At 43.2% G+C, this 24,134-nt stretch overlaps 1 protein-coding gene across 1 annotated transcript in view; it reads left to right on the top strand.

Moving 5' to 3' along the window:
- LOC146026887 (transmembrane protease serine 11D-like) overlaps positions 1-22,243 on the top strand; it is a 49,742-nt gene extending 27,499 nt beyond the window's left edge. The window contains exons 3-10 of the mRNA XM_083157942.1: positions 956-1,089; positions 1,301-1,368; positions 2,600-2,751; positions 5,703-5,741; positions 9,063-9,231; positions 15,894-16,153; positions 16,249-16,391; positions 22,059-22,243. Of these exons, the coding sequence (XP_083014068.1) occupies positions 956-1,089; positions 1,301-1,368; positions 2,600-2,751; positions 5,703-5,741; positions 9,063-9,231; positions 15,894-16,153; positions 16,249-16,391; positions 22,059-22,220 (1,127 nt within the window). The 3' untranslated portion in view covers positions 22,221-22,243. The remainder of the gene's footprint in view (positions 1-955; positions 1,090-1,300; positions 1,369-2,599; positions 2,752-5,702; positions 5,742-9,062; positions 9,232-15,893; positions 16,154-16,248; positions 16,392-22,058) is intronic.
- Positions 22,244-24,134: the final 1,891 nt, after the last annotated feature.

Raw genomic sequence — 24,134 nt, 5'->3', positions numbered from 1 at the left:
CTGGCAAGAGTTCAGGGTAATGACACTCAGATCCTGTCATGGAGAGTACCCGGGAGGGGATAGAATAGTAGCCTGCGCCGCAAGACACACCAGCCAGTGGGTAAGGAATGCGGACGCGTGAGCAGATGCGAACGCGCACCGCGGTTTCTGACACCATAGTTGTTAAACACCAATGGTACATCAGTGTTCATGTTTAACCACTTTGATGGCCATTCCTATTCCTATTAAAACATGAAAATACAATGTATTGTGAGTTAATTTCTAAAAAGCAAGAAAAACTGGCACTAATCTTTAAAAAAGGAAAATGTTTCAATAGACATGTAAATGTCCACGGGCCTTACAAAAAAACTAAACAAAAAAACAAATGTAAAAATAGAAACAAATCCTCAAGCATTGATTGACAGTGGACTTACTAGAGAAATGTCACTCTCATCCACTATGTATAATACATACACTCTAAAAGACTATAGTTAATGTATGGAATTTTTTAAAAGCGGCATAAAATAGTGGATGCATACAACACTAATAATAGAGTATTTAATTAAATATTCTAACTAAATGGGATATATGGGCATAAAGCTTTGATATCCTTTCTGGTCGTTAATGTAAGCTACATGAAGATCTGATGAGGGGCTAGGCTGAATTTGGTGATTATTAGTTTTATGCCAATATGTAAAATGTTTCATAAAGAAAACACCAAACAGAAAATAAATATATACTGTAATATCCGATATCCACACCTAGAAAAAATATAGTTATGATGGCTTGGCGCAAGAGGGGTTGAAGCACTGACATTGACACATTCACAGTAGAATTGATGGTTGACCAGGGACCAAAGAATATTCCCTTTAAGTCAGTTGTGGGGGGTATAACAGTATATATTTACTTTTAAGTAGAATTGTTGGAATAAAACTAACTTTTGCTATTATTTAATAAGTTGTTGGTTCTTTCATAGGTACAAGTACTCCAAGCACCAATAGAGTTTACTACAATGGCTCGTTTAGGATCCTAAATGCAAATTACACAGCAGACTATGAAAGCAGAAATAGCCTTGCATTTAAGACACTGGCTGCTCAAATTGAAGAATTTGTAAGTAGTTTTGAGTTTATGCGCTCAATATAATTTTACCTGCAAATGATGGATGGTAGACTACTCTGTATTAGTATCATAGTGATTATATAAGGGAACAACTTCATCAGACATTACAAAGTTGACTCTGAATTTTCCTTCAGAGACGTTCTTGTTTTTGGTGCTAGTATCTGTTATAGCTGTTAAATAATATCCATCTTGTTACACACAGGTTAAATCAACATTTGACAATTCAGAGCTCAGGGACCAGTACAATAGCTCTCAAGTTGTTAGCCTAAGGTATGTGATATATGAAAACTATATGTGCTTTGCGTGTAATAACCATGGACCCTCTGAGATACGGTGTTGTTATATGCATAACGTGAGCCTGAGTAACAATGTCATTTTTATCACCTCGTCGGGAGTGCCAAATCCAAAACAGATGCTTTGGGTGAATGTAAAGGGGTAGATTTTGGGAATCCCCAAAGTTACCATTACAGTGCAGTAATAATTATCTTGCTCTCTGGGGGTTATTCTGGTCAAATTCACAGCCTTGCGAGTCCACCAGATGCCGCCCGCCGAATGCCAGTACACCTGCCCCCCCCCCCCCCCCCCTCACACAACACGTAAGTTCACATGGCCTGTGAATGGATGTTTAAAATAAACATCCAATCGCAGGCCAGGGGGAAGCTCCCACATTATTCAATGGTCGCTGACTATCGAATGATGTGGTGAATGCACGCATATCTACAGTGACTCTCAGGTCACCTTACATATGCGTGCACATTCGCCAGGAAGTGGGTGGGTAACTGACATCCGGTGATGTCAGCTGCTCGCCCCTGGCACCCACGTCACGGGGTAACTTTCTGTTATTGAAGCATTACAGAAGATTGTAGCTGAAATACAGTCTCCGTGTACATAACAAAGTACATGTTGTGAACAATTATTTTCTATGTAATTATTTATTATGTAAAAGATCATTCCACTGTACAGTTTGCAATGTTATCACACGCGTTTCATTCCATTCTTCACATATTTCCATGTTTGTTCTTTTAGTGGCTAAGATAAAGGGCCTAATTCAGGTTGGTTTGCAAATGGACAAAACCATGTGCACTGCAGGTGGGGCAGATGTAACATATGCATAGAATAACTCACCCAAATGTAACTCTCTCTGCACATGTTGCATCTGCCCCACCGGTCTCCATTAGAGGAGTTTATTTTTGCATACCAACCTGAATCACCCCCACTGTTTTTAGATAAGTCTCCCATGTCTCAAAAAAATCTAACAAACATGTATTTATTTATGCATTTGTTTGTACTAAACAGTGACAGTTTTAAAGAACATACTTTTAAAGTTACAAAATAAATGGTGTTTATATTCAGATTCATTAGCTATTCATTGCTCATTCCCAGAAATGATGTTGCTAGCTTAATGTGGAAGCTGAATTTTAATGATTTATACTAGAACAGTGTATTACTGTGCTTCAACTGAACACGTCTATTTATACATTACTTACTTCTTTCTCTGTAGCCCAGGAAGTGTAATTCCAGACTTTTTGACTATTTTCACATTCGATAATGCTGTGACCAAAAATCTATCAGTTCAGAATGTATTCATGGAAAGTATGAATAACCCCCATGGGGCACAATTCGATATTGACAAGCGTTCACTACAATTGACAGGCAAGTGTTCCGCATGCTGACCATTAAAGAAAATAAAAAAATGAAAATGATTTTAAAATGCAGTGGTGCAACTCTACCGCCACAGTCCGAGCCGTGTTGTTGGCTGCTGCTGTGATCGGGTATGGGTCATAGGGTTGACACTATGAAGGTCGACATACATTAGGTTGACCACTAAAGGTCGACACATGAAATCGGTTGACATGATCGGAAGGTCAACTCAAGAATTAGGTCAACAATGGAAAGGTCAACAGTCAAAAGGTCGACGTGAGGTTGTTTTTTTTTTTATTGTCCTGAATTTCGATGTAAGTCGACATGGACACTGTATCAGAAATACCGCCTGTTTTGTGGGGAAAAACATGAAAACTCATGTCCACCTTTTGACTGTCGACTTTCCCATGTGGACTAATGCTTGTGTCAACCTTCTGACCCTGTTGACCTTAACCATGTGGACCTATTTAATGTGTCAACCTTTAGTTGTCGACACAATGTATAGGTTCTAGATGGTTTGTGCTGCGCTCTACCTCAAACTTGATGACCTCTATGCGTGATTTAAATAGAAGATATGTGATGCATGTCTTAAGAAATTTCTTATTTATTCAAAACATAAATCATAAATTGTAAAAGTCGCAGTACTTGTGTGCATATATCCCACCACTGGGTATCACTCCTTTACAAGCGTGAAAGAATATTGAATAAATGAATAATTACATGAAAAAATGAAACTGATGAAAAAATGAAAAGATATTATGAACAAAAATGTTCTGTTCAGAATAAACAGAATTATGTCCTTCAGTCAATGGTAATAGCGGCGTCCCGCTGTTTGATATCTTATGAATTGTCTTCAGGGCCGGTGCAAGGCATCTAGGTGCCCTAGGCAAACCTGCAGGACACCGCCCCCCCCCCCCCCTTCCGGCACGGCTCCTTCCGCACGCTGTCTCTCCTTGCCTGGCTCCAGGCTCCAACTGCATGGCGCGTAGACGCTACCCCCACCAGGCTCTATAATTAATAAAGTAATGAAACTACCGAGGGTGCAGGGGACTGCTTGCCCGTGTACCAGCTAGCCGCTGCGCTGACAGACAGTTCTGAATCCCCAGTTATCAGGCCTGCCTGCTACAGCGGGAAACTTTGTCACCCCTGTCAGTCAGTCAACTGCCTGTCAGCGTTACTTAATCCCCTGCCCGCCTCCCCACCATGGACGGTCTGGACTGGACACCGACACACACGAGCGGGCGGCAGAGCAATGTACTGACTCCGGCGGGTGGAGGAGCGCCCGCCAGCCCAGCTACTTAGTGAAACACACTCACTATGTAGCTGGGCGGTCGGGCGGCGGCGGCTCCTCCACCCGCCAAAGTCAGTACATTGCTCTGCCGCCCGCATCATCATGTGTGTCGATGTCCCGTCCAGACCATCCAGGGTGGGGAGGCGGGCAGGGGATCAACGCTGACAGGCAGTTGACTGACTGACAGGGGCTACGAAGTTTCCCGCTGTAGCAGGCAGGCCTGATAACTGGGGATTCGGAACTGTCTGTCAGCGCAGCAGCTGGCTAGTATGCGGGCGGGCTCTGGCGGGGTTACTCACAAATAGCTGCTTGCTTGTTTCCTCTGCAGGCATGGCAGCTTCTCTGGGCATAGCTTCCTGCTGGCTGCTGCTTCTCCCCGGCTGCAGCTCACTACCGCCCCCTAGTGGCCGGCGCCCTAGGCAAATGCCTAACCTTGCCTAGTGGTGGCGCCGGCCCTGATTGTCTTTACTTTTGGATACAGCTTTCAGGTACCTCTTTTCTTCAGGTTTTCCGGGTCTGGTACTTGTGGGTGCCAGTGTGCACTGTGGGTCCCGGACTCTTGGGGCTGCGTGCGCCGTCTGTCTGCTCCGGGGAGCTGCGTGTATCACACTGCTCACCGTGCAGGCAGGAACTGGCCGGACGCTGCACCTTGTCTGTGGCGGTTACTGAGATCACCGTTTCGGGTTTGTAGGTACCCGTTCCGGTGACTGTTCACCACTCTACAGGTCCCTTAGCTCACTCCCTCACTTTCCCTTCTCCGTACTCACCTCTTGCCGGGGCTTCCTCCTTGGCGATCTCCTTGCCGTCGTACAGTGTGTGCACACTGTGTGTGCACGTTTCGGCGTAAGCCTTCTTCTAGACAGCTCCCTAGAAGAAGGCATACGCCGAAACGCGTTGGAGAGAGTACCCCCATGACAATCTGACTTACTTTGGAGACAGGCGGAGATAACTGTACGGCAGCGGCAAACAGCGTGTGCACACACTGTACGACAGTCATCCGTTTAGTGCGGCTGCTAACCGAATACAAAGAGATTCAGTGCGCAGGTTACCAACCAAAAAATCCATAATCGACACAATGTATGTCTAGCAACCATATCCCCTGTGATCTGTGCTGCTGGATGCTGGGTCAGAGGCAGAACTAGGTACAGTAGTATCAGATAGAAAAACACTAAATTATAACTCATACTAGTGTCTTGGGCAATACCTGCTGCTTTATTAAAGAGGAAAGAAGCAAAGTTAAACATAGCTCCCAACAGTCCCAATTAATGCGGGAATGTGCCATTTTTCTGCGACGTTCCCCCGTCCCTCCCATGGCCGGCAGTGTCCCACAGCGTGGGAGGGGGGGGGCTGTTTGGAGTCCCCCATGTCAGTGAATAAACGCTGTGTGTATGCGCACAGCATCTATTTCCACAGCCAGGGGGCTAGGGGCATGGCTAGAAGCTCACAGAGCCTCTGGGCCATGCCCCCACAGCGTCAAAACAGGGGTGTGGCCTTGTGGGAAGACACGTCTGTGACAATATTTAGGCACTTTCAAAGTTGTGAGGTATGGGTAAATCAGGCTTTATAAGAGTTATAGCCATACTACTGTAAGTTTTGTATGAACTATTTAAATCATTACATGCTGTAATTCCATCATAAAATAATAACCACACATTGTTATTTTTACTTGTAGAAATCACTGCTGACGTGGCACAGAACCTTCTATACAGTTGTAAGTAAAATCTTAAACTCTTACAGTATTTAATGTTCAAATTTATGTAAGACATTCATGCAATGAAGTTTTAAGACATTGTGCAGTTATTAAAACAGATATTCATTACCATTTGTGCTTTAGCCAAAATGGGCCTATCATGGTGACAATGGGGCATTCACATGTAGGGTGTGTTCTGAGTGTATGTTGTTCAGGGGCTATAAAGCTTGCGATGCAGGTATCGCAAGTAAAAATAGACTGTGTAGGCAGGTCAGTTTTGACTATATTGTATACAATCTAGTGTTCTAGTTCAAAATCGCACAGAAATATAGTCAAGGGAAAGTATAGAGTCAAAATTGACCATAGCCAAAATTGCACCATGTGAAGTATTATTTTTAATTTATGTCATATCCCACTTTTAAATATTAGACCCATAGGGGTATATTTACTAAAGGTTGAAATTACAACAATATATATGTATATAGGTGCTTGTAGGTGCGGCACTCGTGGCCAGTAAATAAAGTTGCATGGACACAGCCAGTTTAAACTATATATATATATATATATATATATATATATATATATATATATATATATATATATATATATATATATATAGACATTGTAGGGGCTCTGCACACACTAAATTATCTGATATTAATAAATAGTGAGATTTAGTTCATGAATTGATCAATGCGAGAATGTATAAAGAATAGTCTCACTTTTTTTAGGTGAAGTACCACCAGTGACCACTAGAGGCCACTTGATGGACCAAATTACTCCTTAACAGAAAGTGAAATCAAAATGATGTTTCAAACTTTGTGGATATAGATAGAGGGAGCTGTAAAGACAGATATTGGAGATAGGAGAAGATAGGGGACTAAGCCATCATTTTGATATGCTTTTAATTTTTTAAATAAATAAAAATAAATAAATTAAATAATAATAATAAAAAAATAAAATGTAAAATAAAAAATCACCTGTTAGTATGTGTGTAACGCTGGAAGCCAAACATTGATTATGACTTTCATTGATCTGAAATAGATGGAAATCAATTAGAATTGACCTTTATAAAATATACCCCATAGTATTTGAATCTGTATGTTGATATGTGTTACATCTAAAATTATATGGAAGTTTAGGCTAAAATGCAAAATGAGGCGAACACCAGTCATACAATAACCATGTTTCTTTTTTTTTAATTTGCCTTTTCAGTGCCAATCACTACTGTAGTTAGTACAGCCACTCAGGTCCCTATTCAGAGTTTTACAGGTGTGTGCTAAAATACACTACTAACCCCATTATGTGTCATTGCTAAACAGCACTGTATACTCTATATACATTTACAAACATTTCATCCAGCTCTCTCCCACTCCTCATTCCACCTCTACCTGGTCAAATGCAGGGTCATAGCAAGTGGTGTGTGACTGGTGATGCAGCCTAGGGCACAAGGCTTAGGAGTCAGCATGTTCAATGACCTGATGGCACTGTGGAGAGGCAGCACACAAAATCGATCGGATAGGGGCCATCAGTGGCACATCGCTTTTTAGTGATCTGTGCAGCAGTGGGGTCCGGGCATCTGTAATCGGTGTGGACTGGGCAGTGGTGCGGAGCATGTAGCGGCAGATGGCGGACAGGAAGCTGCTGCTGAATTTTAAAAAATATTTTAAAAAGAGAGATGGGAGGCTGCTGATTGGCTGAGAGAATTCGCTTAGCCAATAACCGGCTGGCCAGTCTTCTCAAAATATTGTTTAAATTTAGCAGCCACTTCCTGCCACGACGCCCGGCATCTGTTGCTACTTGCTCCCTCTGCACATGTTACATCTGCCCCACCTGCAGTGCACATTGTTTTGCCCATTTTCCAATCAAATTTGTACTGCAATCAGATCTGAATAAAGGCCTATATGTCAGTGTTAACCAGTCTCTGTATATGTATTTCCAGATTTATGAATCATTGTGCCCCTTTCTTGAGCTGCCTCTAACTACACATCATTATTTTAGTGAATAAGACCTTACTAAATAAGAACTTTCCATTAGCATGGCATCATTTGGAATTAGCACAACTTTTGACTGCAAACGTAATATAAATTCAGTGTATATTTTGATTTAACTATAATGAATAAACGCCTTGCTTTTTTTTTTTATTGTGCTTTTGTTTTGTTGATGCAACTGTATTTGTTTTAACATTAATAATGCATGATATGGCAAAGACAGAATAGAAATGGTCTGATTTGAAGGCAGGCACAAAGACAATATTCACCCAAATGGTCGGTATTTTCAACTGCACACACGTCTCAGTAGCTAAAAATGTGCACAGATATCGCGTTCAATGGTATATGCTCACAGAGGTGCAGTAGCCAATGAGAAGCACGGTTTCAGAAATGTATTGGAAATGTATTGGGTACTAGGCAGTGACTGGGAGGTGGCTATGGGTGATATCTTAAGGGTGTTATCGCAGATCATTCCGGATCAGTGTTCCCCCAACAGTGCCAAAAATTGTGTTCTTGCAGCCCTACAATGTGACATAATGTGGATTAGGTTACTACTATGGTTCAGAAAAAGAACTGGGGGCACAATTATGGGGCATAACATTAACAACTGCTGTAGAGAGGTGCCTCTCTAGAAGCACTGGGACAGGAACACCTTCAAAATGTTGCTATAGGACCCACAGAGTTCTGGCTACACCCCTGAAGAAGATGGGTATGGGTCATTGGGTCGATCAAATTCAGGTTGACATGCATTGGGTTGACTTTAGGTCAACCCTGGCTTAAGTCGAGACCTGAAATAGGTCAACATGGCTAAGGTTGACACAAGCATTAGGCTGACAATGGAAAGATTGAGAGTCAAAAGGTCGACATGAGTTTTTCACGTTTTGTTTTTCCTGAATGTCGACACAGTCAACATGGACACCATCAAAGTGTACCATGTCATCTCGCATGGCTCGCTGCAATTCTTATGCTTTCGGCGTGTTGCCCCATTTTTTTATTCTCCTACCACACCACAGTGGATGGTAGGGCATGAAAAAAAAAGTTAATAACTCAAGTCTACCTAATGCTTGTGTCAACCTTTCACCCCTGTCGACCTTAGCCATGTCGACCCATTTCTGGTGTCGACCTAAGCCCTATTGACCCTCAGTGGTCGACCCAATGCATGTCAGCCTAAATGGGGTCAACCTAGTGACCGTATTCTGAGGAAGACATATACCAATTCTTGGAGAGAGGTAAAGTGAAGTAATTAATTAATTTATGAATTGTATATTTAAGTTTTAAAATGTGTATTTTGAGCAAAGAAGGCTAAAAATCTGCTTTTTACACATGTTGTTTACTCTTTTTACTTCAACAGGTTGTGGTGGTGGAGGTCCAGACGTTACAAGTAGAATAGTGGGAGGAACAGCAGCTGCTCTGGGTGCATGGCCATGGCAGGCCAGCCTGCGTCTCAATGGTCACCACGTATGTGGGGCCTCACTAATCAGCAATACCTGGCTAATTACCGCTGCCCACTGTTTTAGTTCGTAAGTAAATGTATCATCTTATTCTCACTGTTAGGTTTTTAAGAACTCAAATTTTTGACAATCTGACCGGGTCTGTGAATATTGGAAGTTTGGTTAAAAAAGGCTCATCAAGAACTTTTAGGATTGAACGTATCTTAATCAGCTGCGCAACGGTATGGCATGGGAGCTTTACAGTAGTGGACGGCATGATGGTTCAACTAGTAGTTCTTACAGCTGATTGGCTGATTGGATTGTTGGGACTTCTCTTCTGACGGTGGTGGATTTTGAGAAGAAAAGTTGCTTGCGACGAGCACGTAATATTCTGAAGGATCCAACTCACCTGACTCAGAGAGTGTTCACACTCTTTCCGTCTGGAAGGTGTATTCGATACAAGCAGACTAAAGAATTGCTTATCCCCAAGAGCGGTTGTCACATTAAATTCTGGTATCTGATACATCAGGTCTTTCTTTTCTTTTCATATTAATGTATAGTGGGGACATAAGTTTTAGAAATTGCTGTATATTGTATCTGGCTGATGCTAAAACTGTATTTTGTTGCTATGTTATACATGGTAATAACAATAAAGTGTATCGTATCGCATTACAACTTCCTGTATTGGAGTTATATAGTTACACATTATTATTTAACTCCCCAGAAGCCATTACTGCAGTTTATAGAAATGTAGTGTCAGAATGAATGTACTCTAGCTTCTCATAGCTTTTCAAAAACTGTTTTAAGATGAAAAAACATCTTACTGTGTAGTTGCACTGATAGCAGTAACAGTTCTCACTCCACTCATCTTTCCTCTTACCATTCGGTTTATTCAAGCAGGCCAAGATTTTTGGCACTCGGTTTAACCCTTTGAGTGCCAAATTAATTGGTGAAAAGTGGTGAGAAAATTGCCAAGCAAACATTTTCATTCATCATAAGGACCTGTCATGTTTACCTTATATAGGAAATATAATATATTTTTTTTACACATTTTTTATTTGAATTTATATAACAAATTTGAGCGACACTGGCTTTTTTAGAAAAAAAAAATGTAATTCACTTCAGGCCACTACTTACTGTACTTTCAATTTAAAAATAATCTAATCAGAATATTACCATAATTTTGCTATGCTTTTTATATGGGTTGAGTCTTACCTACATATAGGTTTTCAATACAAGTACTCCCAAAGCAATATTGGTGTATTTAAAAAAAACAATATAGAAGAAGAGTGAGAAAGTGATGATCTCTGCTACTTTATGGGTCGGTCACTCCAAATTTAGCACACATAGGGATAGGTTGTTCTCACCACTACTTGTAATTGAATTTTGGGTACACTAGTGATCCGATCATGTGTTACAGACAGTGGCGACTACTAGTTACAGACAGGGCAAAATTGATTCTCTGCACTTGCCTAACACATTCTCATTCTAATAAAAAATAGAAAACACATGCAACATGAGATGAAAATATTATTTATCCATTTATGATAGTCAGATTCTGATGGCATCCATGCATTATTGAAATGGCCCTTTTACAGTAAGATAACTAACTCTTAAAAAAAGGCTTCCATTTGTACATTTTGAACATTTCTTTTCCTCATATCCATGGAGCAGTGGTCTCCAACCTTTTTTGGGTCGGGAGCTACTCGCGACAAAATAAACCGCCCGAAGAGCTACTAAAGTAAAAAATGTTAAAAAATCTGCATAATATAAAAAAAAAAAACACTGCAATGCCCCAGACATAATATGGCACACACTGTAATGTCCAATATGTCACAAACATACCTCCCAACACTGGAGGCAGAGGAGAAGAGACAGCCAAAAATTAGAGGGTTCAGCTACTACCGTGGAACTCCTGCGAGGCTACATCCCCCATTTTTTCCGCTATGGGGGCATGGTCAGCTCTCTAAGGCCCTTATTCTGATTCGGTCGGTACGGCCCGCGTGCGGCCGTACCGCCGATGTTTGGACTCTGCACATGCGCAGAGGTCAATCTGCGCATGTGCAGCCCCCTTCGCCGCAGACGTATTTCGTCCGCCGCAAAGGGGGCGTATAGGGGCGTGAGAGGCTTCATGCCCTCATTTCCCTATGTGTACGCCCCGCGTTTCATGGGCGTTCCCATGCAAACGCGGGGCGTATGCATGGTAATGAGGGCATGACGCCCTCATTACCATGACATGGGGGCGGAAAGCTGACGTCGCCGGATGTCAGCTTTCAGCCCCCATACAAGCTACCACACGGACGATTGTCCGTGTGGTCTTAGCTTGCGGGAGCTGCCGCGGCGTGCGGGCCTGCCTTCGATGGTCGACGACCATCGAATGCAGGGGGCAGCTCCCACCATGGTGGAGGCGTAGCCTCCACCATTTTAATGCGGATCGCCAGCCGTCCGTGTACGGACGGCCGTGGCGATCCGTCTGGTGGGCGGCCCTTGGTTTGTGCGGTCGGAGCCCCGTGTGCGGCTCTGACCGCACCAACCAGAATAAGGGCCTAAGAGCTGTAGCCACATGGGGTGCGGCCATGGAAAATGGGGGTGTGATACACATATGCCCTCAATAGTGCAGTGCCAGATACACATGACCCCAATAGTGCAGTCCGTGATACCCATTATAAATATGCCCCGCACCGTGATGCTCCATTATACAAATGCCCCACACCGTGATGCACCATTATACATATGCCACACACCGTGATGCACCATTATACATATGCCAAACACCGTGATACTCCATTATACATATGCCACACCGTGATGCTCCATTATACATATGCCACAATGTGAAGCTCCATTATACATATGCCCCCACACCGTGATGCCCATTATACATATGCCCCACACCGTGATGCTCCATTAATCATATGCCCCACACCGTGATGCTCCATTATACATATGCCACACCGTGATACTCCATTATACATATGCCACACCGTGATGCTCCATTATACATATGCCACAATGTGAAGCTCCATTATACAAATGCCCCACAGTGTGATGCTCCATTATACATATGCCACACACCGTGATGCTCCATTATACATATGCCACACCGTGATGCTCCATTATACATATACCGCACACCGTGATGCTCCATTATACATATGCCACACCGTGATGCTCCATTAATCATATGCCCCACACCGTGATGCTCCATTATACATATGCCACAATGTGAAGCTCCATTATACATATGCCACACACACAATGCCCATTATACATATGACACACACCGTGATGCTCCATTATGCATATGCCACAATGTGAAGCTCCATTATACAAATGCCCCACAGTGTGATGCCCATTACACATATGCCACACACCTTGATGCTCATTAATTAATAATCATCAAGGTATCTGGGGCATATGCCACACATGATGCCCATTATACAAATGCCCCACAGCGTGAAGCTCATTATTAATGAGCATCAAGTGTGTGGCATCGTGTGTGGCATATGCCCCACACACCTTGATGATTATTAATTAATGAGTATCAAGGTGTGGGGCATATGTTTAATGGGCATTATTTGTGTGGCATATGTTTAATGACTCATTAAACATATGCCATACACATGATGCCCATTATACCTGTGGCGTCGATAAGTGCGGCAACCCGTGGACAAACAGTGTGCGGTGACGGGCGGGAACTCACTCAGGTCCGTGCGCTGCTGGGGAAACCTCTCCCTTCGCTCCCGGGCTGTCAGTCACTCCAGGGTCCCTCTCTGCAGTCTGTCGCCCCGGTACGCCGCCGTGTTACCGCATACACACCAACACAGCCAATGAGTGGCAGGAGGACTCCGTCCACGCGTGCTCCTGCTGTGCTAGATGCCGCGAGGCGCATGCTGCTGCTGCGCCCGTGCCGCTTGATGGCGCTTAGAGGCGGCCGCACTTACCCTGCCCAGTCGCCGCCATTACACGAGCGGCAGCGGGGACTGGAGTCCCCGAGCTACTCTAAAACACCCGGCGAGCTACCCGTCGCTCGCGAGCGACGGGTTGGCGAACGCTGCCATGGAGGATGTGTAGAGGTCCCAGCATTAGAATTCCCATACATTAGCAAGGGTGATTCTCTGATCTGCTGGAAGCGCCGATCTGAGGACAGGATGCACTTAAATACATTCCAAAAGTCAATAAGGGTAAATTCAATTAAAAAAAGCCAGCATGGTTAGACAAAAAAGTAAGTGCAGCAATCAACAATAAAACAAGAGCGTTTGAATTCTATAAAAATTTGTAAAGGGGTAATCAAAATAGCTAAAAGGGAAAATGAAGAGCGCATAGCCACTGAAAGCAAAACCAACCCCAAGAAGTTTTTCAAGTACATAAATAGTAAGCAAATAATTATAGAGAACATAGGCCCATTAACAGATATCAATGGTAAAAGTTTTACGGAGGATAAGGGAAAAGCAGAACTGTTAAATGGGTTCTTCTCATCAGTGTTTACTAGGGGAGAACAGACAGTGGACCACACATGTACCACAAAATGATCTTGACAATCTAGATGAATGGGCAAAAAAAGTGGAAAATGAGGTTTAATGTGGATAAATGCAAGGTTATGGACCTTGGGAGACATAACCAGTGTGCTAGTTATAATCTAAGTGGCGAGCCATTGGGTAATTCAGTACTTGAAAAGGATCTAGGAGTCCAAATAGATAACAAACTGGGGTGTAGTGCAACAGAAAAGGCCAACATAATTCTAGCCTGTATTAAAAGGGGCATGGAAACTAGGGACTCAGAAGTAATTATGCCACTGTACAAAGCATTGGTTAGACCGCACCTTGAATATGGAGTACAATTCTGGGCCCCACACTATCAAAAGGACATCATAGAATTAGAAAAAATCCCAAGAAGAGCAACAAAGCTAATTAGGGGTATGGAGAATCTATGGTTCAAGGAGAGATAGAGCAAATTGGGACTATTTACACTAGAGAAGAGACATTTATATATGATCTGTCAAACACCCTTTTTACTGCTAGAAAGGAATATAGGACACGAGAGCATAAGTTTAGATTACAAGAAAAAAGATTTTGGGGTAGATTTATTAAGCTAGGTGAAGTGATAGAGTGTCTGGATTTTTATCACCGGCCAATAAGCTCCTTAATGTGAAGGTACAGGCTTGGTTTGAAAAATGACAGGTAGGAGCTGATTGGCCGGCGATAAAAAACAGACACTTTATCACTTCACCAAGCTTAATAAATCTGCCCCTTTGTTCCCTTGGAAGAAAAAAATTCTTTACGGTCAGAACAAACTTTGGAACTCTCTTCCTGGAGAGGTGGTGTCGGCAGACACAATAAATATGTTTAAAATAAGGTTGGATAAACATTTATTGGTTAAAAACATCCATGGGTACAATTAAGAAACAAAATCTGTCTTATAAATTTCAGTACATACTATATAACAAGGGATAAGCTATTAAAACACAGGTTGAACTAGATGGAGGCAAGTCTTTATTCAGCCTCACCTACTACGTAACTATGTAACTATGCACTCTCTGCACATATTATATTTGCACCACCTGCAGTACATGTGGTTTTGCCCATTTTGTGAATAAATTTGTCCTGCAATCAGTTCTGAATTAGGCCCCTTGTTCCAAAATGAATGATTAGATCTCACCTGCAGAACTTTTCTGCAAAATAAGGAGTCACTATTTTGCATGCCAGCGTTAATTGTAAGTTCTCACGAGCAGGGCCCTCTTCCCTCATGTGCTTTTACTTCTCTTACTTAAACCATCTTTGATGGCACCAAATCCTGCGTTTTCTGCCACGCTGATAGGCCAGTGTCCTCTGCTGATGCAGCTATGTACCCCGTACTTCTACCTCTATTGTACTCAAATGTAAGTCACTGTTTTGCTTATTTGTTTATGTACTCTGTAATTGGGCCCTGCGGATCCCTTGTGGGGCCATATAAATAACAGTGGTATATAGTATAATAACAATAATAATATGTGTACTCTCAAGATCTCAAGATCATCATCACCATGAAAACCATAAAAAGTTGGTTGGAGTGTGACTATAGATGCATACATAACATTAGTTGTGCTAATCAACCTTAAAAATACTAATATAATTGTATCACTATACGATCTGCAAACTCCACTTCATGTCCCAAAAGAAGATAGTCCCTTCACAAATATATATAATGTAAACTTTCAAAAATGGTATGGTTATACTAAAGAATATATTGTGATTATTATGAACCTTACCATACTAAGAAACTAAGAAATGCGCACGGGGCCGTGCATTGCGTCAATTCGTATGTCAAACACATGCAATTTGGCCCAATTTCACCAGGTTTCTTGGCCCGATCTGTTGGAATCAGGTGAAAGCAGGCCAAATCGCACAAGTGTATGGGGGCCTTTACATGGAACACTGCTATATTTATATGCAATCAAAACCGCTGGATACTTAAACATTTACATACACAGAAGTTGCAGAATCACTCACATGTAAAGTAAAAGGAATATACATTCTAGTACATTCACCAGTGTATTTTAATAATTAGTACAGAATGAAATGTTACATTATGGTTCAGTTAGACAGCGGTTATTTATATAGCGCTATAAAAATCCATTTAATACACAGATGATCATTTGATCACCAAGAGAGAAGTGTGACCATAAGCAGGCTTGTGTTCTCATTAGGATATATGCTTTGCTCTATGACTGTGGAGCAAAACCGTGATTAAGATATGGTTTTATGTATTCACAGGGGTACTAATGTGAATTCATGGAAAGTCGTCTTAGGAACAATATATTTAAGTACTGGTTCTGAGTTGCCGCTCCAAAATATCATTGTTAATGGGAAATATTCCAGTAATACACACATAAATGATATTGCGCTTCTTCAGTTGTCAAATCCGGTAATCTTTACATCGTATATCCAGCCGGTGTGTCTCCCAGAGTCATCTGATATCTTTCCTGACAACTCATCATGCTATGTCACCGGATGGGGAACACTGACAGAAGGAGGTTGGTAACATCAAATAACTTGTGCAAAGAAAGCATTAAGGATGCTTTGCCTGACACACACACTGGAGATTATAAATGTTTTGTTTTGTTTAAAGGGAGTTTATCACCGGCTCTACAACAGGCTAAATTGAAGATCATTAGCACAACTGTATGCAGCAGTCCTCAAATATATGGAAATTTAATACAGCCATCAATGATGTGTGCTGGTTATCTAACAGGACAAATAGATTCATGTCAGGTAAGAATGTTTCATTCTTTCATTTTTTTTTATTTATTTTTTTTATCTGCAGATTATAATGTGATTGTGTTTGTGAATTGGGAGTCTGCACAGAGGGCAGCACTTATGTGGGCTTAATCAATATTCATAAACTTGTAGGGGGAAATTTACTAAAGGAAATTTGTAAAAAAAAATAGGTGTATTTGTATCCAGAAATGCACTTATTTTTGACATTTAGGGGGAAATTTACCAATATGAAAAACCTAGTTTTTCGTATTGGTATTTCCCCTACGGTTGCATACGACTGTTTAAGTCGTATGCAAACTCGTGTTCCGGAGGGTCAGTTACAAAGCAGTCAGATACGACTGCTTTGTAACCCTCCGATGGTGTAGCCATCCGTATTAGCGGCCGTATATACGGCTGCTAATACGAATTATTTCTAGCAGTCTGCACGGATCAGTCAGATCCGTGCAGGCTGCAAGGTGTAAAAAAAAAATAGAAAAATAAATAAATAAATAAAAAAAAAACGGCGTGGGGTCCCCCCCACAGCTGTAACCAGCAACAGGCTGAAGGAGGCGGGGCCGGTAATTAAAAATCAGGGAACCCGACAAATAGGGGTTCCCTGATTTTTAACAACCAGCCCCAGGCTCCTGCTCTGGGGCTGGTTCCCAAAATACGGGGGACAAAATGACTAGGGGTCCCCCGTATTTTAAGAACCAGCCCCAGGCAAAACCAGCCAGCAGGGTAATGCCACAGCCGGGGGGAGACTTTTTATGCAAGTCCCCCCGGCCAAAGCATTAACCCTACCAACCAGTCAGCCTGGCCAGGGGCCCTGGGGGAGTGGGGACCCCCCCAATAAAGGGGTCCCCCCCCTCCAGGACTTACCTGACCAGGCTGAAGCCTGGTGCTGTCCTCGATGCCCCTGGGCGGTGGGCATCGAGCTGATTATCGTGTAAAAAAAAAGATGAACCTATTGTTTTTTACTGTGGCACTACAAGTGCCAGCAAGCCTCCCCAGCAAGCTGGGACTTGGAGAACCACAAGTCCCAGCCTGCTGGGCATTAAAGGGCCCGCTGGCACTTGTAGTTCCACAGTTAAAAAAATAGTGCACAAAACACACTGACACACTTTTAAAATAAAATTTTATTACATACAAAGCCCACACATACTAATACTTACCTATCTTCTTTCCATAGGTATCTCTGGTCCTGTGTCGTCGTCTTCTGGTCCTGTGTCGTCTTCTTCCTCCATGTCGACCGTCGCTGTCGCCGCCCGGATCCGACGAAATCCATTTGGGAAGCTGTGGAAGGAAACCATACTCACCTGTCCCAGCGCGACGTAGTCCAGGTAAGGGTCTTGGCAAAAAAACAAACCGACAGCCCGAAACCAAGCGTACACGGAGACGCACAGTGTTTGTTTACATCGTGCGGCTCCGCCTCCCGAATGCCGCTATTGGCCGCCTTGTGGCCTAGCGGCTCCTGATTGGCCGCTAGGCCGCAAGGTGGCCAATAGCGACATTCGGGAGGCGGAGCCGCACGATGTAAACAAACACCGTGCGTCTCCGTGTCCGCTTGGTTTCAGGCTGTCGGTTTGTTTTTTTGCCAAGACCCTTACCTGGACTACGTCGCGCTGGGACAGGTGAGTATGGTTTCCTTCCACAGCTTCCCAAATGGATTTCGTCGGATCCGGACGGCGACAGCGACGGTCGACATGGAGGAAGAGGACGACACAGGACCAGAAGACGACGACACAGGACCAGAGATACCTACGGAAAGAAGATAGGTAAGTATTAGTATGTGTGGGCTTTGTATGTAATAAAATTTTATTTTAAAAGTGTGTCAGTGTGTTTTGTGCACTATTTTTTTAACTGTGGAACTACAAGTGCCAGCGGGCCCTTTAATGCCCAGCAGGCTGGGACTTGTGGTTCTCCAAGTCCCAGCTTGCTGGGGAGGCTTGCTGGCACTTGTAGTGCCACAGTAAAAAACAATAGGTTCATCTTTTTTTTTACACGATAATCAGCTCGATGCCCACCGCCCAGGGGCATCGAGGACAGCACCAGGCTTCAGCCTGGTCAGGTAAGTCCTGGAGGGGGGGGACCCCTTTATTGGGGGGGTCCCCACTCCCCCAGGGCCCCTGGCCAGGCTGACTGGTCGGTAGGGTTAATGCTTTGGCCGGGGGGACTTGCATAAAAAGTCTCCCCCCGGCTGTGGCATTACCCTGCTGGCTGGTTTTGCCTGGGGCTGGTTCTTAAAATACGGGGGACCCCTAGTCATTTTGTCTCCCGTATTTTGGGAACCAGCCCCAGAGCAGGAGCCTGGGGCTGGTTGTTAAAAATCAGGGAACCCCTATTTGTCGGGTTCCCTGATTTTTAATTACCGGCCCCGGCTCCTTCAGCCTGGTGCTGGTTACAGCTGTGGGGGGGGACCCCACGCCGTTTTTTTTTAATTATTTATTTATTTTTCTATTTTTTTTCACTGAAGCCTGCACGGATCTGACTGATCCGTGCAGGCTAAAAGGCAAATAGAACAGGAAAATGGTGTTCTATTTTCCTGTCGTATTTGCGTGGGTGTTTTACACCACTAAGCAGCCGTATTATCAGTACGGCTGCTTAGTAAATCAGAAACCACCATTCTTTTGAATGGTGATTTCTGTCGTATCCTATCGATTGTGTAGGACATTCGTATTTGTAAATACAAATACGAATGTTCCATCTTTAGGACTACGAATTGTTGTATTTTTGGGATTGTAAATCCCGAAAATACAAATTCGTAAAAAAAAGGTGTATTTCTCCCTACGAATACACCTTTTTTCTACGAATCCATTTTGGTAAATTTCCCCCTTACTATCCGAAAATACGGCAATTCGTAGTTGTATTGATGTGCTATCAATTCAAATACGAATTGCCGTATTTTCGGGATAGTAAATGTCAAAAATAAGTGTATTTGTACTCGCTTCGGGTACTTTCTGGTGTTCCTCCAGTGAATATTGTTGACTAATCACGCTCATTGCTGTTGCCTACTGGACAATACATACTGATCTCAATCTTCCTCTCCTTTTCGGCAAGGAACATATTTGACTCAAATGTATTGACATTGTAATTTCTACCTGTCATATAATGCTCATTACTTAAATGTACATTTTATATGCTTCTGTACAATGGTGTTTAATAAAGTTTGCTATAAAAAAAAAAAATAAGTGTATTTCTGGATACAAATACACCTATTTTTTTACAAATTTCCTTTAGTAAATTTCCCCCGTAGTCTCTCAATTCACTAGAAGCTCAGTGTCATCACTGATTATAATGAATAAATAGTTCTAATAAATGGGGAAGTTAAAACTACTAGTCACTGGTTCGAAATGAAAGCTGCATTTTCATGCTACAAAATGGTAACCTTCATGGCCTATAGAAGACAGCTTGTGTTTAACCCGCTGAGTGCCAACATCTCTGTGAGAGATGTGCAAAATATCCACTAACAAAAAGCCATTGTCTCTCACATTTGTTATATAGATTCAAATAAAAAATGTTGTGTAAAAAAAGATTATATTTACTATATAAGGTAAACACTACAGGTCATTATGATGAATAAAGATGTTTGCTTGACAAATTTCACATCTATTTTGACAAATTCACTTGGCACTCAACGGGTTAATATATCCAAAAGCTCCTCCTGTATATTAATGACAATGATTCACACAGTGATTACAGAGCATGATGGGCCTTAATCACATTAAAAGCATATAAAAAAGAGCAATTTTCACCTTGGACAAAATCATGGAAGGTGGGGTAGAAATAAATGTACAGAGAGATTAGCATTGGGAACATGTGTGTCCTAGATTATTCTTATATTTAATTGCAAAAAAAAAAAAAACCCTAATGCCCAGTCTAAGTGCTAAATGCAGAAACAGGCAGTATCTTCCCTGCATGGAAAAATATCTGTGCACCCCTTGCATTGCAGCATGTCTTGTTTCAGAAGCAAATTTCCCTCTTTTTTTTTGTTTTGCTCCTGAATCCTAAATAGGACCCACTGTGTTAGGTACATTGCAGGGCCGAAACTAGGTGTTTCGGCGCCCGGGTTGGCAGTCATTTGGACGCCCCCCCACAAAAAAAAAATCACTGCCTTGGGGTCAGGCAGCGGGGGTCCGGGGACTGGAGAAGGTTAACTCCGGCTCCTATCCCTGCCGGGCGGTGGGCGGGAGGCAGATTTTGAAAAGACTTGCCGGACGCTGATTGGCTGAATTCAGCCAATCAGCGTCCGGCAAGTCTTTTCAAAATCATCAGCGCTTCCCGCCGCCAGGCAAATAGCGAGCGGCTGTGTATGTGAAAGCTGCCGCTACACCAGTCTCTGGACCCCCGCTGCCAACATACCTGTGTGTAGCGTCCAGGGGTCCAGGGACTGGTGTAGCGGCAGCCTTCACTCACTTCGTCTCCTAGCGCTATCTGCCTGGCGGCGGGAAGCGCTGATGACTTTGAAAAGACTTGCCGGACGCTGATGGGCTGAATTCTGCCCATCAGCGTCCGGCAAGTCTTTTCAAAACCTGCCTCCCGCCCACCGTCCGGCAGCGCTAGGAGCCGGAGTTAACCCACCAGTCCCCGGGACCCCGCTAGGACCTGGCGTTAACCCACCAGTCCCCAGACCCCCGCTGCACATCCCAGGGACCACGTTGCCGGGACACCAAACTAGCGCCCCCACCCTCCAGCGCCCGGTGCGCGTGACCCCCTAGCCCCCCCCTAGTTACGGCCCTGTACATTGTCATATTTCTCGTGACTGAGTGAGGTCAATTTACTAAGATGGGTGTTCTATTGAAGGTGTGATGTTACCCATAGCAACCAATCAGATTCTATCTACATACCTCCCAACAAGACCCTCTCCAGGAGGAATACAATACTAAGAAAGGTGTTTCACCACAGGTGATGGCAATCATACAGTAAGAAAGAAGATAAGGATCAGTGGCGGTTCTTACCCTTTTGGAAGAGGGGGCTGCCGCAATGCGACCCCCCCCCCCCCCTCTGGTGCCGCTGCCGCAATTCCCGCACCTTCCGGTCCAGGCTGCCAGTCCCCTGCACAGGGCCAGCGCATGCGCAGTAACTTCATACATAGTGCGCATGCGCTGGCCCAAACCTCCATGGGCTGCTTTTGCAGCAGCCCGTGACGCTTAATCAGGTTCCCTGGTCCGGCGCATGCTCAGTATTGTTTTGGGGGCTGCTGCACATTTGTGCAAAGAGAGGCATCCCGGAGGGAGGGAACACCTCCCAATGGGACTGCCTTGAGTGACTGGCAAGTCAGACTTTCAAAAGGAAGTCACTGCCAGTCACATTGAAGCCAGAGCAGTCTAAAATCTGCCACTGTCTCTGCCTAAAGTGAAGCCCTGCAGCCCATAGGTAAAAACCGCCACTGCCCCGGACCCACTGCGATGCTGCCTGATGTTGATACATCGATCAGCTATGCATCCCCTATAGTGCTGCCTCGAGCGGGGCAGGAGGGACCCCCTGATACATTCAGGTGATACTTAATATTAGCAGCTAACCCCTGAAAAGAGTGTTTTGGGGGAATTAGCTGCAAATATTATATAATAAATGGGCCCCACGGTCATATATTGTTGGTTCTTTCTATCAATCTAATAATTTTACTTAGAAATGTATATCATAGTAACTTTAAAGTATGTCTCTTCTTTTTCCCCATTGAATTAGGGAGACTCAGGAGGTCCTTTGGTTGCATTGCAGTCTAATAATAGATGGTCACTTATAGGAATTGTCAGCTTTGGCTCTGGATGTGCCCTCCCAAACAAGCCTGGTGTCTATTCCAGTGTCACACACCTGCGTAGCTGGATTACACAGATGTCTGGACTGTAAACTCACCACTACCAAGATGATTTGGACTCATATTCTTCTGATGCCATCCATCAGTTGCAAGTTCCTTATATAGTATGTTTGTCAAGACCAGCAATATTTCAATGCTCTGGAGACCTTCCATTTACTAACAATCAGTGCTGATAATTCAATAAAGTCATGGTGCTGCATTTCATTGGTTAATTGAACTGAAACAACATCTAGTAAGTTATCAATTGCAGTAAACATTCCTAACAACAAAACAATTTTTTTTTCTATTTGGATGTAACTTTGCTCTAAACATGGAAATATCTAAATCCGTTTTAAGTCTTTAAAATACCATTCAATTCTTACTGCATGTACATTTAATTCGTTTACATTTAATTTTTCTAAAAGTAATGTGTATATACAGTATGTTGAGAGAGAGAGACTACCCCCTGTGGGGGAAAGGTGCTGGATAAATCAACACAATGTAACAATAACACAGTAATACAATCAGTGTACTACTCTGCCCGCACACCGCTAGCTGGCGCGTGCTTCGCAGAGCAGCTTCATTAGGGCCCTGGTATAAAGGTTACAGGGGTCAGACTGTCACCATTGCATCCTCTTCACAGCACCTATACCTGTTTAGCATGTTAATATAGCAGACAGCCCTGACCACCTGTGCGACCCACATGTGACTGCCCAACACTTACCACACTGAAATTATTATACCTACATGGCCATGACTCTCACCCCCATTGTGGCATTACATTAGGACAAAAACGGCTTATTTCTTCAATGTCTGATGTCTGATATTAATAACAGACAAACGTTTATATAAAAGATCTCCTATCAGAAGATAGAATTAACACTGTGTCACAGCAAGGATACAGATAATATATCTGCCTGATATTAGAGGTTATTTGAGAACATATTAGCTGTGACACAGGACTATTATGTTCAGCAGTTCCCATATATTGGTGACACTGTTACAATAGTAAAATACAAACCGATTTGTGGTGTATATCTTGGAACAAAGGATTGCAACTTGCTTGTCAACTCACTACATGTAGCAATTCCCACATAGTTATTATAAGAAGATACAAATAATAAACTTTTCTGAGGAAATAATCCTAGAATAGAGGACTGTAATAAAACTATTTATTAATCTGCGAAGTGTTACACACTGTAGATGTTGAATTGCATCTACACAACTTTAGAGTATTATGGCCGCCATTTGTGTTGGCATATTTACCTAAGGTTGCACTGAGGAGAGCGAGACAATATACGTTTGTTAATTGCAGTCATAATGTTACACAGTTTTATACCCATATCCCCAAAATAATAAAATGCAGTCATTTAACTTAAAGATGCACTACACATAGGCCCTTATTCAGATCTGATCGCAGTACATATTTATTCTCAAAATGGACAAAAACATGGCCCTTATTCTGATCGGTGCGTACTTTCTCGAATTCTTTCGGATCGCGTTTTTTAGCCGTCTGCGCATGCGTGGGGAACGCCACGCGCATGTGCCACGCATGGTCTACGTACTTGTTCTCACTAATACCGTACAGAAATGTGCACCGCAATCACTCGGGCAATATGGGCGTGTTATGGGCGTCATGCGGAATGACACAGGGGCGTAGTTTCAAAGTGGGCTAAACTAGGCGGAAACATGGGCGGACACGGGAGAGTACACATATGTTGGTAGGCGTGCATTCGGACAGCACGCCGAATGCACGCGAACAAAAAGGGAAGAAATGTGCGGTGTCCAAAAGGCTAGTATTGCTTAGCGGACACCACTCGGTCATGCGCTAGGCAATCGGAACGCCTAATCAGGACGGACGCACCTCAACCAATGTCAGCTGAACACAATACAATCACCTTCTTTACTCATTACTTGTTAATTACACGCTTCTCACTGCTGCAATTGGAACCATTGCAGCTTAAAGG

Source organism: Crinia signifera, chromosome 1, assembly GCF_055691185.1.
Source record: "Crinia signifera chromosome 1, ASM5569118v1, whole genome shotgun sequence".
In the NCBI taxonomy this organism is placed as follows: domain Eukaryota; kingdom Metazoa; phylum Chordata; class Amphibia; order Anura; family Myobatrachidae; genus Crinia; species Crinia signifera.
Note: the sequence above shows the minus strand (reverse complement) of the source record. Positions and strands in the feature narration are given on the sequence as shown.